The sequence below is a fragment of the Calliphora vicina genome, chromosome 2, assembly GCF_958450345.1.
Source record: "Calliphora vicina chromosome 2, idCalVici1.1, whole genome shotgun sequence".
Taxonomy (NCBI): Eukaryota; Metazoa; Arthropoda; class Insecta; order Diptera; family Calliphoridae; genus Calliphora; species Calliphora vicina.
This window is the reverse complement of record NC_088781.1, coordinates 90,508,024-90,524,849: the sequence shown is the minus strand read 5'-3', so window position 1 is coordinate 90,524,849 and position 16,826 is coordinate 90,508,024. Positions and strand designations below refer to the sequence as shown.

General features: G+C 33.1%; 2 protein-coding genes across 2 annotated transcripts in view; one reads left to right on the top strand and one right to left on the bottom strand.

The window, feature by feature from the left end:
* Positions 1-6,205: 6,205 nt before the first annotated feature.
* gus (gustavus) overlaps positions 6,206-16,826 on the top strand; it is a 156,713-nt gene continuing 146,092 nt past the window's right edge. Inside the window, exon 1 of the mRNA XM_065500992.1 lies at positions 6,206-6,337. The gene's annotated coding sequence lies outside the window, so the exon portion shown is untranslated. The remainder of the gene's footprint in view (positions 6,338-16,826) is intronic.
* Positions 11,520-16,748, bottom strand: LOC135950675 (uncharacterized). Its single transcript, XM_065500205.1, has one exon. It carries the CDS (start codon positions 16,746-16,748, stop codon positions 11,520-11,522), a length of 5,229 nt encoding a protein of 1,742 aa, XP_065356277.1.

The window sequence follows — 16,826 nt, the reverse complement described above, 5'->3', positions numbered from 1 at the left end:
ATACCATCATAGTTATTATTAAATTTACATTCTATTAGAAACATTGTATCATTTGTATCCCCAAGTTCAGAGAACAGTGGAATCTTATACATGGTATTGGTAAATATTTCGCCTTGAATTGTCTTCAAAGTCATGGTTTCGGAATTAATCTTCCATTTTGTATCACACACACACCGGGATTCACAATGGAGTGCCACCTGTGTCTACAATAAATTTAAATTTGTTTTTTATTACTATATAAGGTAACTCTCTGGAGAGGCCAGAAAATGAAAATTTTCAGCTGTGGAAATGTCATTTGTGGTTGTCGGTTGATTTGTTTCTTGATGTCCATGTGAGACTTTCAATTTATTACCCTGTTGCATTGAAAACGTGGTAGCGGAAGGAGTTTGGTATCTACCTAGTTCCTCAGTTTCCATTACAGGTTGTGAATAAAGGTTACTTGAATTATGTGAACATGGATGATAAGTGCGACATGGAGATTCTGAGAAATGAGTTGGAGTTCCAAAACTACGTATCATAATGATATCCATTGGTTCCGAAACTTGGTGTCTATAATAAGAATTTTGATTCTGAGACATACCAGAAAAATTATGTCTATTATTCTGGTTATTTCTAGAAGTTAAATTATTGTTTCAAAATTGTTGTTAGGTCTTGCTATATTATTTCTGTAGTCAAAATTAGATCCGTCGATATAGTTCCTATGAATCAAATTATTTGGTCTATTATTTCTAGAAGTTAAGTTATTGTTTCCTTGTTGATATTCAAAATTGTTATCCCTATATTATCCCTGCTCTCAAAATTCCTATTATTAAAATTATTTGGTCTATTATTACTTTTATTATTCAAAATATTTAGGTTTCGGTTATCATTTTTATTTGGCTCAAAACGTCTGTTACCATGATTATCTTTGCTTCCAGAATGAGACCAATTTCTTTCCCTATTGTCGATGTTACCATTCCAATTATACTTGCTATTGTCAACGTACCCAGACTTGAACAGAATATTCATGGCTTCTTCGATCTCTACATACTAATACGGTTTTCATTGGCTCTGGCATTTTCTGCTTAAATATATTGAGAGCAGTTTTCATATTCTTGTAAGCAATTTGCTCACTTTCCAGACATATTCCTAGGTCTGAAACAGTTTTGTTATTGAGGCTTCTAAGTCTGGTTTTAATTTCATTATAAAAATCTACAACACCTGTCCTAAAAACTGTAGACCGAAGCTTATCATACAATTTTTCAGTGCTCAGATATTTCCCGAAATAATTTATTAAAATTGTCTTAATTTCCTCCCAAGTCTGAGCATGAAAATTAATTTCAATTGCCTCCTTTGCACTACCCTTTAATTTGCTCTTAATAAAATCCAAAAAAAGAAGTTGAGAAGATTGATCATATTGGGAAAAAAGAGGGGTGATTCTATCAACCAAAGAAATAAAAGTATATAAGTCATTTCTGTCGCCTGAAAATTCTGGTAATCTCTCAATAAACCTAAAAGGATCCACGGTGATTGGAATAAATGGAATATTTTGTTGTTCCTGAGTCATGTTGCATGAAGTGGAAGGGAAGTATTAGAATTGAATCAATTGCTTTTCCTAATGGAAATAAGGTATACTAACAGTTCAAATTAAAAACGACAAATAGTCTTTCAAAAGCAATAAATATATATTGTTATAACTTAATAATAACTTGTAAAAATAATTAAATATATTTAACATATACGTATTTATACTTAAATTATTTTCCATCCGTATTCTTGTTAGTTGATGTTTTTTCAGCAATATCCCAATATATTTATCTGCTTGTTGAAGGATTTTCCAGAACTTTCTTCACCTTCACGTTTCTTATTACAAAACAAATTTGCTCGAACTTGGACAAAAACTTCTGCAGTTGTATATCCTTTGTATTATTTTAAATGTTGTTTTAGTAAAAAAGTTTTTGTATTTAAAATTTATTTTATATAGTTTTATTTATTTTACTTTTTATTCATTTATTTTTAACACCAGTATTATAGATGTATACAGTAAATTATGCACTAATTATTTTAAGTTTTAATAAATGAATGTTTATAACAAATTTAATATTTCTGTTTATGTTATATTTTTTTATATAATTTCCACAATTGTCTGCATTTCTCGTTCTTTATAAAAGAAATTGTTCTTATTTTGGACAAATATTTATACAGTTGTATCGTTTGTATTGTTTTTCAATGTTATTTGTTTTTATTTTAATTTTTTACTTTAGTTAATTTCTTATTTTTTTTTTTAATTTTTATTAAAATTTAAATAAATTAATTTTTGTAGCGAATTTTATATTTCTGATTAAAGTTTTTATATTTTTTTCAATACATATATTTTGTGATCAAGGATTCACGTCCTTTTTTTTAAATGAAATAATACACTTTTGTACAATGTTCACAATTTAACTTTTTATTGCTCGATTGCCCATAAGGACATTAAAATGTCTAGTATCCTTTACATATATTTAATTTTCACTTAAATATAGAGTTAAAGGATGCTTGGGCAATCCTACCGACTGCGCCAGTTTTGTTTTATTCCTTATTTTTTAATAAAAACAATAAACTTTAATTTTATTATTTTTTTAATAATATTTATTTTTTATTTAATCAGTTTTATTTTAATAATAATACTCATTTTTTTATTTATGTAATTATTTTTATAATAATGTTCACAAAGTGTTTTCAATTATAAATAGTTTCTTATTAATAACTTTCGCTTTTCAACGTCCAAATCAATACTGAATTATTTTCCATAGACTTCGTCTTTATATGTTTATTAACATAACCATTCATGATTGTGTATGATTTGACATGCACAATCATGATCACTTAACAACAATTGTTATCCAAAATAAAAACGCATGATATCTGGGCATGCAGAATAATTAATTACCCTTAGCAACAGTTAAATAATTCTTAACTAATAACACATGATGTTTGGGCATGCAGAATCTAGTATTAAGCTACGTATACACGGTTGTCATATTCTTACAATATTGTCAGAAAATGTTCAATAAATGGTTAAAAGGACGAAAAGTCGATTAACTAAAAAGTCGAATGTTCGAAAGGTCGACTTTTCATAAACTACCAAAAGTCAAAAGTTCGAAAAGTCGACTTTTTTAAAAACGTAAAAAGTCGAAAAGTCGACCTTTTGTTTCAGCTATAGAACCCTAGTGTTAGTGCAAAAGTGTGAATGAATTGTGTCTTTCGAACTGTTACTTGCATGTGTAAACGCTAGTTTAGAAAGAAAAAAAAAATTTGCGGTTTAATACAGACAGTGCGTTAAAACAAACAACACTATACAATGCTATTTTCCAAAGAAAACGAAAGAAAATGAAAATAAATTTTGTGCAAACTTTTAAAATACAAGGGAAGCTATTAATATAGTTTTTCTTGAATGGGAGATAACTAGATAAATTTAAAAAAACATAAAGTTATTTGAACAGGTTTGTTTTAATTTTAAAACACATTAAATAGCTATTTCAATTAAAGGGGGGTCAGACGGCATATATTGCTTGTGTTTTGTGCCATGTATTGGGACATTTTTCCACATGTAAACATATACATACCGTGTGATCCATATGAAACTTTGTGTATGTAAAATACATGTGTCAATCTACTTTTTGCTGAAAAAAGTAGAAATCGACTTTTTGGCCGGAAAAAAGTCGAATAATCATTAATGTCATCTCAAAAGTCGAATAGTCGATAAAAGTCGAATAGTCGATAAAAGTTGAAAATAGTCGAAAAAAGTCGAATAGTCGATAAAAGTCGACTTTTTAGATTGTTAAAAAAATATTTAATTGCAACATTATACTAAAACTATTACAATTTGGTACACTTGCATTTTATGTAGTGTATGCTAATATAAATAATAAATAAATGTTTATAAATTAAAGCTTTTTTCTACACAACATTCTTCTAACTATTATCGCCTTGATAAATTTAATTTTTATTGCTAAACATTACAAAAGGCGCATCAATAAATGTAGAAACTATGTGTTTGTTACAAGAAATGGTAAAAAGTTGAAAAAAGTCGGAAAGTCGAAAATATTCTAAAAAAGTCGAAAAGTCGAAAAAAGTCGATTTAACTAAAAAGTCTAAAGTTCGAAAAGTCGACTTTTATAAATTACCAAAAGTCGACAGTTCGAAAAGTCGACTTTTTAAAAAACGAAAAAAGTCGAAAGTTCGAAAAGTCGACTTTTGAAAAAACGGAAAAAGTCGAAAGGTCGAAAAGTCGACTTTTTGTTTCAGCTATAGACCCTAATGTGTATTCTCGTAATGTGTATACTCGTGACATTTTTGAAATTAGAGCATGTTCTATTTTCGCGTGTATAACAGTGTTGTATTTTAAAATACAACACTGTGTGAGTGCAAAATAAAAAAAAAAACAAAACAAAAAAGAGTAAAGAAAAATCATAACAAAATAAGTTTCATTGCATTGAATATATTTATTGTTATTTAAAAATGTTTTAAATAAATATATTGTTAAAAACAACAAACATATAAACTAATAGAGGTTATGTCACATGCAATTACATATGTACGTTTGAACGTGGAAATTATGCATCGTATGTATAAAGTGAATTTTGACATACACATGGAATTCCATATGTGCGAATACATGTCCCAATACACAAGCAATACATGCCGTCTGACCCCCCTATTATAGGGGGTCTTTACTTGAAGGGGGGTCAGACGTCTGACCGCCCTATTAAGAGTGGACTTTAGGTCTACCATAGACAAGTTAATGTATATTTGTGACGTTAAAGTCGACTGTAAATGTAAAACAAGCTGAAGCTGTTATTAACTCATTTAACAACAGCATCAGCTGTTCTTCGCCATGTAAAAAAGTTCGACAAAAAGTAAAAAAAATTAAGTTACAAGAATTTGACAGAGATTTAGCAATTATTGAACAGTCAATAAAATTAGTACCAAAATATTCTAAATATGATATTAATCTTATCTTTTCCATTTTTCCACCACAAAAAAATGTTTTTCTTTACACTGCAGCCACACGATCAAGTTTTTCTTGATAGTCTTTTACATATACTGTTTGTCAAAATTTATAAAAATTGAAACCGGTGACGTAGGCAGCACGCAACTTGAAAACAATTTTAGTACAAATTGGACATAAAAATGTAATCAGCTGTTTTCTTGAATGAAAAATTGAACACCAACTTGAATGTGAAATTGAATGCAAGTTCGTTTCAATTCTTAAAAGTGTGAGTGTATTAGTAAAAAAGTGTGAGTGTATTAAAACTTGAAAGGCAAAACTTGATCGTGTAACCCCCAAGTTAGTTGTCCCGGTTACTTTTATTGTTTACCTTTTTTGGTTTTTGTTTTAATTTTCTATGTCAGCGGTGCCACTTGTCTATATGTTTTTGTATATTGTATGAAAACATTTTCTACATTTGAGGTGGCACCCAGTTAAATTCGGTTCAATTTAAAACATACTTTAATTTTGACTATAGTTGGGAAATAATATAAAGAGGGTTTTTAATTTAAAGTTGTTTTGGAACAAATCAAGATCCCCGCAACAGTTTATATTTTTATAATTTTTTTCTGTTACTATTCATATTTTCTGTATTGCCGGCCTTCGGCCAATCGAAGGGACTTCAAACTCTGGGGTGTATCGATCACCGCCTTCTCTAAAATCACTTTTTCTGTATATCAAAATTTTCTGAAATAGTGTCATATAAATTCAAAAAGGAATTTTTGGTTCACAATATTAATAAACATTTCCATATTATATATCATATTAAAGGTATTTTGAAGCACTATTCAATGATACCCATAATGATCCGATTATTTACCAAATACATGAGAAATTTACTATTATATATACTGACTTTAAATGCCTATAACTCGTAAACTAAAAGAGAGCAGGCAAAAATGTTAACATTTTTGTACTTATAATTATGAGAGCTATAAACACCAAAACAAAATATTAAAATGCAAGCTGTTTCGATGATCTTGATTTATGCCGTTGTTTTTAAAAAGAACCGACTTTTGTGTTTGACTATGATTATGGGCTATTGTATTTGGAAAGAAATTTAGATTTTTCTTATTGCGAAAAAAAATCTCATTTTTGAATTACCCCGTTGTAATGGTCATTTGATGCTGGCAATACTGTTGAAACGTAATTCAGTAGTAAATTACAAACAGGAGTTTTAAGTCGAATCCGTGTTTTAGAGAAACAAGTTAAATAAAACAAAATATTTTATTAAATGTACTAATGACATTATATCTTATTGATTGCACAATTTGACGAATATTTAATACTTTCTGAAATAATATAGATGGAACTCGGAAATAAGAGGTATACACATTTTAATTCAGTGACCTTGAAAATTTACAAAATATGCAGTTTTTGATTGCAATTTTATAGATGTACATATAAATTGTCAAATCAGAGCGTTGAGGGGAAAACAAATATGCCCCTTAAAACGGTGATTGGAATATTTTAAGATAATTCTCAAAATCTCAGTTCTAATTATTTTTTTATGTAGCAGTACCGTTATTACAATACAATATGTTTTTCTACTAATAGTGATCTGATCAAATAAATAGATACATAACTCTTGGATATTACACTGAATTAATATTTCAATTTGTTTAGAAATTTGTTAATTAAGATTTTTATCAATATTTTATTTTTAATATCCTTTTCAAAATATTGATGAGTTTGTACTGCTATTTTTGACCTTTTGCAGGTAATAAGTAGAATGTATGTATATATATACCATACATATACATAGGATGCAACTCAATAATGTATTCCTTCTGGTGTTTTCAGCACTCAAAAATAATCATATTTCTATATAATTGCACCAATTGACTTCCAGCATAAAAACTACTACGTCCCTATGCTCCTTATAGGAAGAATAGGAATTAATATTTAAAAACTACTTCTCAGGGATTGCAGCCTGTTTGTTGCTTGTAAGAAATGTGTTTAAAATATCTGTATGGTTTCACCTAGCTCCTGTGTGAACGTTTTTCCGATATAATTTATATATAAAACTTGATTTAAGTTTACTAGCAATGGAAATTTTTAAGTTAAGATATGTAAAAGTAGTCCGACGCTATGATAAGGATATTCATTCAAAAAAAGTTGTATATTTTTGTGGAATTTTGTTCATTTGTTTTAAGCGAAGATATGTACTAAAGTGTGTAAAAGTAGTCCGACGTTATGATAAGGATATTCATTCAAAAAAAGTTGTATTTTTTGTGGGATTTTGTTCATGTGTTTGTTGTGTAAAAGTGTAAAAAAATCAGTGTAATTTTCCATTTTTTTGAAATGAATACCCTTAATATTTTTAATACTGAATATCACTTGTTTTTGTACATTTTAAATTCAAATTAGTTCTAAGTAAAAAACAGACAAAATTAAAATAGCTCGCATGTACTCAATTTTGCACCCACACAAACTTTAGGGAAGAATTTAATTTTTTAATACATATTATTTCAAAATCCTTTATTAGGTAAATAAATTTGTACATGTTATGGCATATTTTCTACAAATTTTTCATTTAATTCATTTGTAATACTCTCTCTTTCGTGCTCAATCCGCTACTAAAGCTCGTACAAATTGGTAGAATTTAATAGGTATTGTTCCATCCGCCACTTCACGATTTACCAAAAATTCTCAATAGGATTGAGCTCGAGACATTAAGCTGGACACTACACCAATGAGAAATTATGCTCAGAACACCATTCTTTACTATTTTTGATATGTTGTTTAGGTCGCCATATCACAGTAAAATTATTTCTTCCACAGGATAAGTGTTATTATCTACAAAGTCAAAAGATGAATCCGAAAAATACAAAGAAGATTACGTATTGATGTCGGGACTTTGAACTGGTCACTATTTCGGTAGGAAATTTTGCTCGCTAATCCATTTTTCACGGTTTTAGATAAATGCTTTAATTCACCCGTCCCGCTGGAAAATGACATCTTCGACAGCATTAGCGCTCTTATCCACCAAATCGGGATAGTGACCCTATAAATTCGGTATAATGAGTCTTCAAATTACGCAGATAGTCAACTCGTTATTTCGCAGATTGTTTCAAAACTGTTAAGACAGTAAGGAAACAGTAAAACACTGTAACGGCCAGTGTTGCCAATTCATGGTGAGCAAAAAGGGCTAAATACTTAGAAAAAAGGCTAAAAAAGGGCTAAAAAGTGGCTAAAAGAGGGCTAACATTTTTAATTAAAAAAATACATACATTTGACACAAAAAACAACTTAGAATGTTACATTTGGCTATGCCGAATAGACAAACAAAAATGTATGAATATAACACACGTTCAAATGCGAAAATAAGAATATTTATTCCTGTATGTTGATCCTTAACTTTCAAATAACGTAATATGGGGCCACACGTATATCATATGCCGATGTTTTTATCACCTCGTATTTATCACCTGGCCTGCAAAATGCTCCTAGGAAATTTTTTTTATATGAAAGAAAAATTATGTATAAAGTAATCCTTTGTGATAACTTCGATGGAGAATATTTTGATAAGTGAATATATGGCAAATGTGCCTCTCATGTAATGTAGAAAAAAATATATTCTAAAAATTATACACGTCGCCGGACAGAATTGATTTTCATTGGCAAAAACATATATTTTGCCATTAGTTAGTAAACATATCAAAACTAAGGTAGCCAAAATATGTAAACATAAATATTTAATTTAAATTTGGATAAAAGTTAATTTTTTATATTTGATCAGATATGTATAAATGATCATAGCTAAGTTATTATCGATAATGAACTGAATTTTTCTTTCTAAATTGGTTGAATTGTAGTCTTTGAAAACGGTATACTACATGGCATGTGTTATAAAATTTTTGTTAAAGTACTATATTTACATCAAATTTTAATTTTAGAGGAACCTAACCTTGAAGAGGATCAAAAAATACATCGCCCAGATAAAGTTAAAAGTATTCTCTTTAACCCTATATATGATTTTATAAACACCCGGACCCGCGCGTAAAACAATAACATATTTATTAACAATTTGTATTCAAATAACGTCCATTTTCTCTAATGGACGTTTTTGTTTTAATTTTTGTCATAATATCCCTGCCAATTTTTTTGAACGGGATGGTGACTCAATGCACAAGTCAAAAATCGTAAAGAATGGTGTTCCTAGAAAAATTTCTTAATGCAGTTACCAGCTTTAAGTCTTGAGCTCAATCCTATTGAGAATTTTTGGTGATTCGTGAAATGGCGGTTGGAACAATACCGATTAACTTATACCAATTTGTACGAGCTTTAGCATCAGATTGAACACGAGAGATAATTCCAAATGAAGTAAATGAAAAATTGATAGAAAATATGTAATGCTATGTAATATAATTATTTTGGCCTTTTTAGGCTTTGTATTACAAATAAATGAAATAAAAATTAAAATTAAATTAAATATGCCAAATTATGTAAACATTTTTTTACGTAATAACGGATTTTGGAAAAAAATATTAAAAAATGCAATTCTTCCCTAAAGTATTTGTGGGGTGCAAAATTGAGTACATGCGAGTTATTTTAGTTTTGCCTGTTTTTTATTTAGAACTCGATGCTTTTTGTTTTGAATTGTAATTCATTTTCTTACATATTAAACATAAAATAAATGATAGAAACAATTTTTGGATTTGTTTTATTAGTTTTATTTTTATTCCATAAGAAGTGCACAAAGTACCAATGTTTGTGCGTGTAAAGAAAATAAAACAAGTAGAAGTTTTTGTCTTTTATATTTCAAATAAATTTAATTTATTTATATTACCTTGTGTAGAGTTTACAAAATTTTAGTGTGTCACACTGAAAGGGCAATCAACGATTAGATTTTAAAAAACTTAACATAAAAAGTGGCGAACAATGTTGCAAAAAGATACCGTTAACGGTTTTACTCGTTAGAATCTATAGAAATATCCCCACCCAAGGGTGTAAAATAGGGAGTATAATAGATCCTAACAAGTAATATGAATTCAAGTAAAATACACGTATAAAAAAAATCTAAATTAAACATTGCCGGCCACCTTGCAACAACAAAGTATGTTGCAACAGTTATATTAAACTTAAAGGTAATACTAATAAAATAAATTATAAATTAAATTAATATATGTATATAGTTTTTTATTTATTCAATTTTATTTTATTTTTTCAAAATACAAATTGGTCATAAGACCAGGCCAGACCAGCTGGTAAAAAGTTCCCATAGAGCAAGATCTATGGGATGTAGTTTTACGCAGACTACATACTGCACCCAAAGTGGATATGGTTTTGATCAGACCATGAACTGGTCCCCTTAAAGAGGAGATTGGCCAGAAATGACCCAACCAAAAATGGTATATTGTGCCATTGGAAGTCCCGGGTTCGAATATATCCTGCCTTTCATAATTTGAGGAGCTACTTCGGGTCCTATTACAAGGGCGACCTTTCCAGAAACGTTAAAACTAGGATCTGCCAATTGCAAACCCTCAAAATGCATCTTCACCGTATCCGAAACCGATTCTACTGGCGTATTTATGCCGTTCATTTGTCGTACTTTTGCGGTCAAATCTATCGTTTGCGACGAATCGTGAATAGAACTAATCCGAATACGACACATTCCGTCTTTGTCGACTGTAGAAACGGGCAGCTTTAGATTTGCAACTAAACTGGAGCAAATGTAGCTCATGTTACAGCACAAATCCAAAGCTGCCCGTACAGGAATATTCCTGTTGGACAATTGCAAAATAACCTTTGCGGTTGGTGAAAAAGACACAATGTGCCGTATTGACAACGATGTAGATGTAGTGCTAGGGACGGAGGGAAGACGATTTTCCGTTCTAGTAACGTTTTTGTTGGCATTATTTGACGCATGAAGCATCGAATGGTGTTTGCCCTTGCACTTTTTGCATCGACCCGAGCTCTTGCAATCACGTGAAATATGTTGCGCCGAAAGGCACCGCGAACAATAATGGTGAAGAAGAACCATTCTTATTCTTTTCTCAAATGTCATGTGTTTAAAAGCGCGACACGATGACAATTGATGTTTACGATTACAAATTTTGCAATTCGCGGCTACCCGTTGGGTATTGCTAGTCGACGTATTCGAACCCGAGGCTTCAACGACACCTGACATTTCATCAGGATTTGACGGTGTTTGGACTTCAGGAGCCGTTACCACTGTAGAAACAGAGGTATTAAATATCGTAGTATTTTCAGGAGCCGATCCTCCAACAGGCGTTGAGGTATTTATATCCGTAGATATAGGGGCTACAGGAGCCGGTACCACAACGGAAGTTGGGGTCTTTTCCATGTCGTCAGCAGTAGAGACGTCAGCCGTGGTTGTAGTTTTTGGGACCTCATTAATAACTTCGGCATTAAGCTCAGCTTTAACGGCTGCATCTACCTCCATTGCTTCCTCATAATCTTCAAGTAAAGCGTCCTCAAAGAAATTGTTTAAAGAGACCATGATTCTAGGAAACAATGAAAGTTAAATTTCTAATTCAAATGTTTAACTGGCCAGAACGACCAGCTTAGTAATTGGTCGCTTTACCACACCATTTTCAGTACGTATGTCCGCGACGCGTACGTGACTATCACTTCCCGGATAAGTTTTAACGACTCGTCCTAATTTCCAAGAAGTCGGTGACAATTGTTCGTTTCTAATGACTACTAAATCACCTATAGCGATCTCTCGTTCCGGCCATTTCCATTTATATCTTTTATGTAAGTTCGTTAAATATTCTTCCTTCCATCGTCGACAGAAGTGATGGGTTAGCGCTTTTACTTTTCGATATCGATTTACCAAACTTAGAGGGGATTCGTATATAGAAGGTTCCGGGGGAGCTAAGATGGGCGAGCCAATCAAAAAATGGCCCGGAGTAAGAGCTACTGGCTCATTAGGATTGTCGCTCATGGGGCAAAGCGGCCTCGAATTAAGACAAGCTTCAATTCTCGCGAGGACCGTCGATAATTCCTCAAATGTGTATTTTACAGACTGGGCTTCTTTTCGAAAATGAAGTTTAAAACTTCGAACTCCAGCTTCCCATAAGCCTCCCATGTGAGGAGCGCCGGCTGGAATAAATCGCCATGACAGTCCATTAATACCAAAAGTGGAACACATCCGAGCGCGACTTTCTAATAAAAATGTTTTAAAATCCCTTTCTATCTCACGAGAGGCTCCAACAAAGTTTGTACCGTTATCGGAAAACATGGTAGTTGGACAACCTCGCCTCGATATAAATCGATTAAAAGCGGCTAAGAATTTATCCGTTGATAAATCTGAACTTACTTCCAAATGAATGGCTTTTGTTGAAAAACAAACAAAAATACAGACGTAGGCTTTCAAAATTTGACCTGACCTACCACTTAAATTTTTCATGTCAAAGGGCCCTGCGAAGTCAACTCCAGTTGTCGTAAATGGTCGGCTTATCTGAGTTCGTTCAGGAGGTAACGCAGCCATTATTTGCGTACATGTACGTTTACGATCGAGGATACAACGTTTGCAGCGGTTAACAACCGCTCGAACAAGTGTTCTCAAACGAGGTACCCAATACTCGATCCTCAATATCCTGAGCATTAATTGATTTCCACCATGGATAGAAATCATGTGTACAAATTCAGTCAAAAGAAGTGTAAAGCGACAAGAATATGGCAACAATATGGGATGCCGTTCGGTGTAAACTAATGAAGGTGATTTAGCCAAGCGACCGTTGAGTCTCATGACACCTTCATTATCCAGAAATGGATTCAACGTTAAAAGTGAACTTTTTGAAGATAGGGGTCTTTTTTCCAAAAGACATTTGTACTCTTCGGCGAAATTGACTTTTTGGGCAAGAATGGCCAATCGTAATTTCACTTGTTTCACTTCAATATTCGTAACCGTGGTAGATTCATAAGAGTTTCTATTTCTATGAGCAGAATGGGTTTTATAGAAAAATCTAAAAACATATGCTAACACTCTAATTGCTCTATCAAGTGAAGAAAATCTCTCTAAAATATCTTCATAATTGTTAAAAAATGAAGCATGCGATTTTACTGCACGAGCTTCCAAATCCGTATCCAATAAAGACAAATAACCAAAATTCCAGGTAGTGCTTTTCTCCCGAAGCCAATATGGGCCATGCCACCAAAGCTCGCAATGTGACAAATCAGAGGGCGAGATGCCTCGACTTCCCAAGTCTGCTGGGTTCTCTTCTGATTTGACATGGTGCCAATTATGTCTTCCGACAATTTCCTGTATTTTACATACTCGGTTGGCGACAAAGGTTGCCCATGAGCAAGGGTCTTTTTTCAACCAAGCTAGGACGATTGTAGAATCGGTCCAACAATAAATTTGGCATAACGGGATATCAATTTCATATAATAATGATTTCAAAAGATCCACCGCAAGAACTGCACCACAAAGTTCAAGACGTGGTAGTGAAATCGACTTTATGGGAGCAACTTTTGTTTTACTTGTCAGCAAATGAGTAAAAATTTCGCCATCAGGTGTTTCAATTCGCGCGTAAATTACCGCTGCATATGCCTTTTCCGATGCGTCAGAAAAGACGTGAAGCTCTATTTTAGAATTAGGTACATAATGAACCCATCTAGGAATTTGAATTTGGTTCACTTCATGATATGAAGAAGCAAATTTTTGCCATTCGGCTTCTGTAGCAGGTTTGAGAGATTCGTCCCACTCTACTTGATCTTGCCAAACCCTCTGCATTACCATCTTAGCGACAATAATGACTGGTCCTAACCAACCAACAGGGTCAAATAACCTCGCAATAATAGACAACACTTCCCTCTTCGTGTGACTTGATCGCATCGAAATACGGTCCACATTGAAATAGAAGGAGTCCAAGTGTGCATTCCACTGTAAGCCAAGAGTTTTAGAGCTACTTGACTCTACAAATTTTAAAAGTTTGGCATCTACTAAATGTTCCACAGGAAACCCGGCTAAGATAGCCTTCTCATTGGAAGTCCATTTCCTGAGTTCAAAACCCGCTGAAGACAAAGCCGCTATAAGTTGATCGCGAGCGATCAACGCGGTTGGGATATCATGAGTTCCATTTAGTACGTCGTCGACATACATACATTTCCTTAGAATTTCCGCCGCTAATGGGTGTTTACATTCTACATCATCAGCCAATTGTAACAAAGTACGAATGGCAAGATATGGTGCGCAATTGACACCGAAAGTTACAGTCTGTAACTCATACTCTTTTATTTCCTCCGTCGGAGTATCACGAAACAAAATTCGCTGAAATGGAGTATGAGACCTATCAAGTCTTATCTGCCTATACATCTGTGTTATATCACAATTAAACACAAACCTAAAGAAACGCCAACGTAAAATCAGGAGAACTAGATCTGCCTGCAATGTGGGTCCCACAAACAAACAATCATTTAGACTGTGGCCATTAGACGTTTTATTGGACGCATTAAAAACTACTCGCAATTTAGTTGTTTTTCTATCTAATTTTATCACTGGGTGATGAGGTAGATAGCAAGAAGAAATCGATTCTTCTCTAACCGGTCGCATATGGTCTAGAGTCAAATATTCCCTAACAACGTCATCATACATATTCTTGATAAGAGGGTTCCGCAAGAGCGAAGATTCAGTCCTTAAAAACTGAGCCCTAACATTCTGTTTAGAATGGCCTAGAAAAAGCGTGTCAGGAAATTCCGGTTTAAAAGGTAATTTTACCACATATCGACCATCAGAATCTCGACGAGTAGTTTTCCTATAATTTTCCTCACACATAAGATCATGTGCGGACATAATTTTTCGTTTTGGCGGTTCCTCTAATTCCCAAAACCTAAGTAAAATACGGTTTAAGTTATCCTCTTCAGAAAAGTCAACTCTAGTGTTGTATACCTGAACCGAAGACTGTGGAACCGGACCGGTGATAATCCAGCCGAAAATCGTTTCCTGAGCCAATAATGTCCCTAAAACGTTTCTAACTGAACCCATTATAATTTGCGGAAATAGATCCGCTCCTAAAAGTAGATCAACTGGTCTGCAATCGAAGAATTGAGAATCTGCCAAACGTATATTAGGCAAATCTTTGCGAAGATCATTTGATATAATGAAAGATGGTAAATTACCAGATATGGTTGGTAGAACAAGGGCTATGGTACTCAAAATAATTGAAGAATCCAAGGGCGTGCCAATAAAAATGGAACACGATTTCCTTGCTGTTACAGAAATCGCTTGGTTGATACCAGAAATTTTGGCATTCGTCGAATGCGCAGAAATTTTCAAACGATTCTGTACCCGTTCGGAGATAAACGAAGTTTCCGAAGCAGGGTCAATAAGAGCACGAGCTGGGTATGTCATACCCTGATGATGAATATTCACCATCGCAGTTCCTAACAATACTGTCTGGTTTCGTGAGATGTGAAACGCCTGTCGATTAAGAGGTGCAGAAGAGCTAAAACCGCTAGTACTAGCTGTTTGGGAAGATTCTATAGGTCTAGAGTGAGTAGGTTGTGATATAGCACTAGTACCTACGCTCGAAGAAGAAGGTCTAGAACTTCGACTTGAATCTTCTGAAGGCTCATTTTTATGTAATAAAGTGTGGTGCCTCTTCTTGCAAATAGAACAACTATGAATACTTTTACACTCTTTCACTTGATGTGTTCGTGATAAACAATTAATACACCAATTATTTTTCTTTACTGTCGAAAATCTGTCCATTACCGAAAGCTTTTTAAATCTTTTACAATCACGCAGAAAATGGCTTTGATTCTTGCAAAGACTACAAGAATGCGAAGAAGATGAAGTAGCATGATGCGTATTCACCTTTTGAACAACTGATTTTTTCGTTTGTGGTACTTCCCTAATGTCGCGTAGACACTCTAAAGTCTGAATTCTTTCCGTCAGAAATGCATCCAGATCTTTCCAAACAGACAATACGAATTTGTCTTTTATGCTCTGTTCCCATAAGGTAACAGTGCAATCGGGAAGTCGTTGAATACACATGAAAACGATCATCGGATCCCAATTTTCCGTTGACACTTTATAAATCGATAATGCCGAAAGACAACTGTTTATACCCCTTTGTATCGTCTTGAGACCTACAGAAGTTTCCTTATCTAAAATAGGGAGATTGAAAAGTATCTTTAGTTGGTTGTTAACCAACATACGAGGATTTTCATAAGCAGCCCTAAGGTTGCTCCATGCCATATCAAAGCCTAGATTAGAGAGCGGATATTTAGAAACTATGTCCTTTGCATCGCCACTAGTCTTTCGTATAAGATGGCACATCCGTTCAATGTTGCTAAGACGTGAATTATTTACATATAAAGCGGTAAACAAATCCCTAAACGAGGGCCAAGACAGGTATTCACCATCAAAGGTCTCAACATCACAGGGCGGTACTACCAAATTGTGATGTGATTCAGAATTAGAATTCACTACCGGTGAGTCACTAGTCTTTTGAGTCTCTTCATAGTTATGTAAACGTTCCCTAATTTTCGATAAACAATTCACAAACGCAGTGTAAGTCGACTGGTACTTGGCTGAAGTAACGTCAATATCATCGGGCTCTGCTGTGTCCGAAGTAGACAAAAAGTCTAAACATTTTTGATAAGTCAACTTAACTGTGTCCATTAAAGTTTTTAATTCATCACTATGAAGCTCCAATGTGAAAACCGTATGAACGTCTTCTTTTATGTCATTGAAATAAGCCTGAAAGCTTATAAGAGCATCAGAAGCTCTAATAAATCTGTCAAGTTCTGATACGGACATTATATTTTATTTAAAGTGGTTAAATGAAACAAATTTAATAAAACGATTGATTAACAAATTTTTAACTTTTTTTTTTTT

Excerpts from the sequence above, each read along its gene's own strand:
- LOC135950675 (XM_065500205.1), bottom strand. The coding sequence starts at position 16,748 with ATGTCCGTATCAGAACTTGACAGATTTATTAGAGCTTCTGATGCTCTT.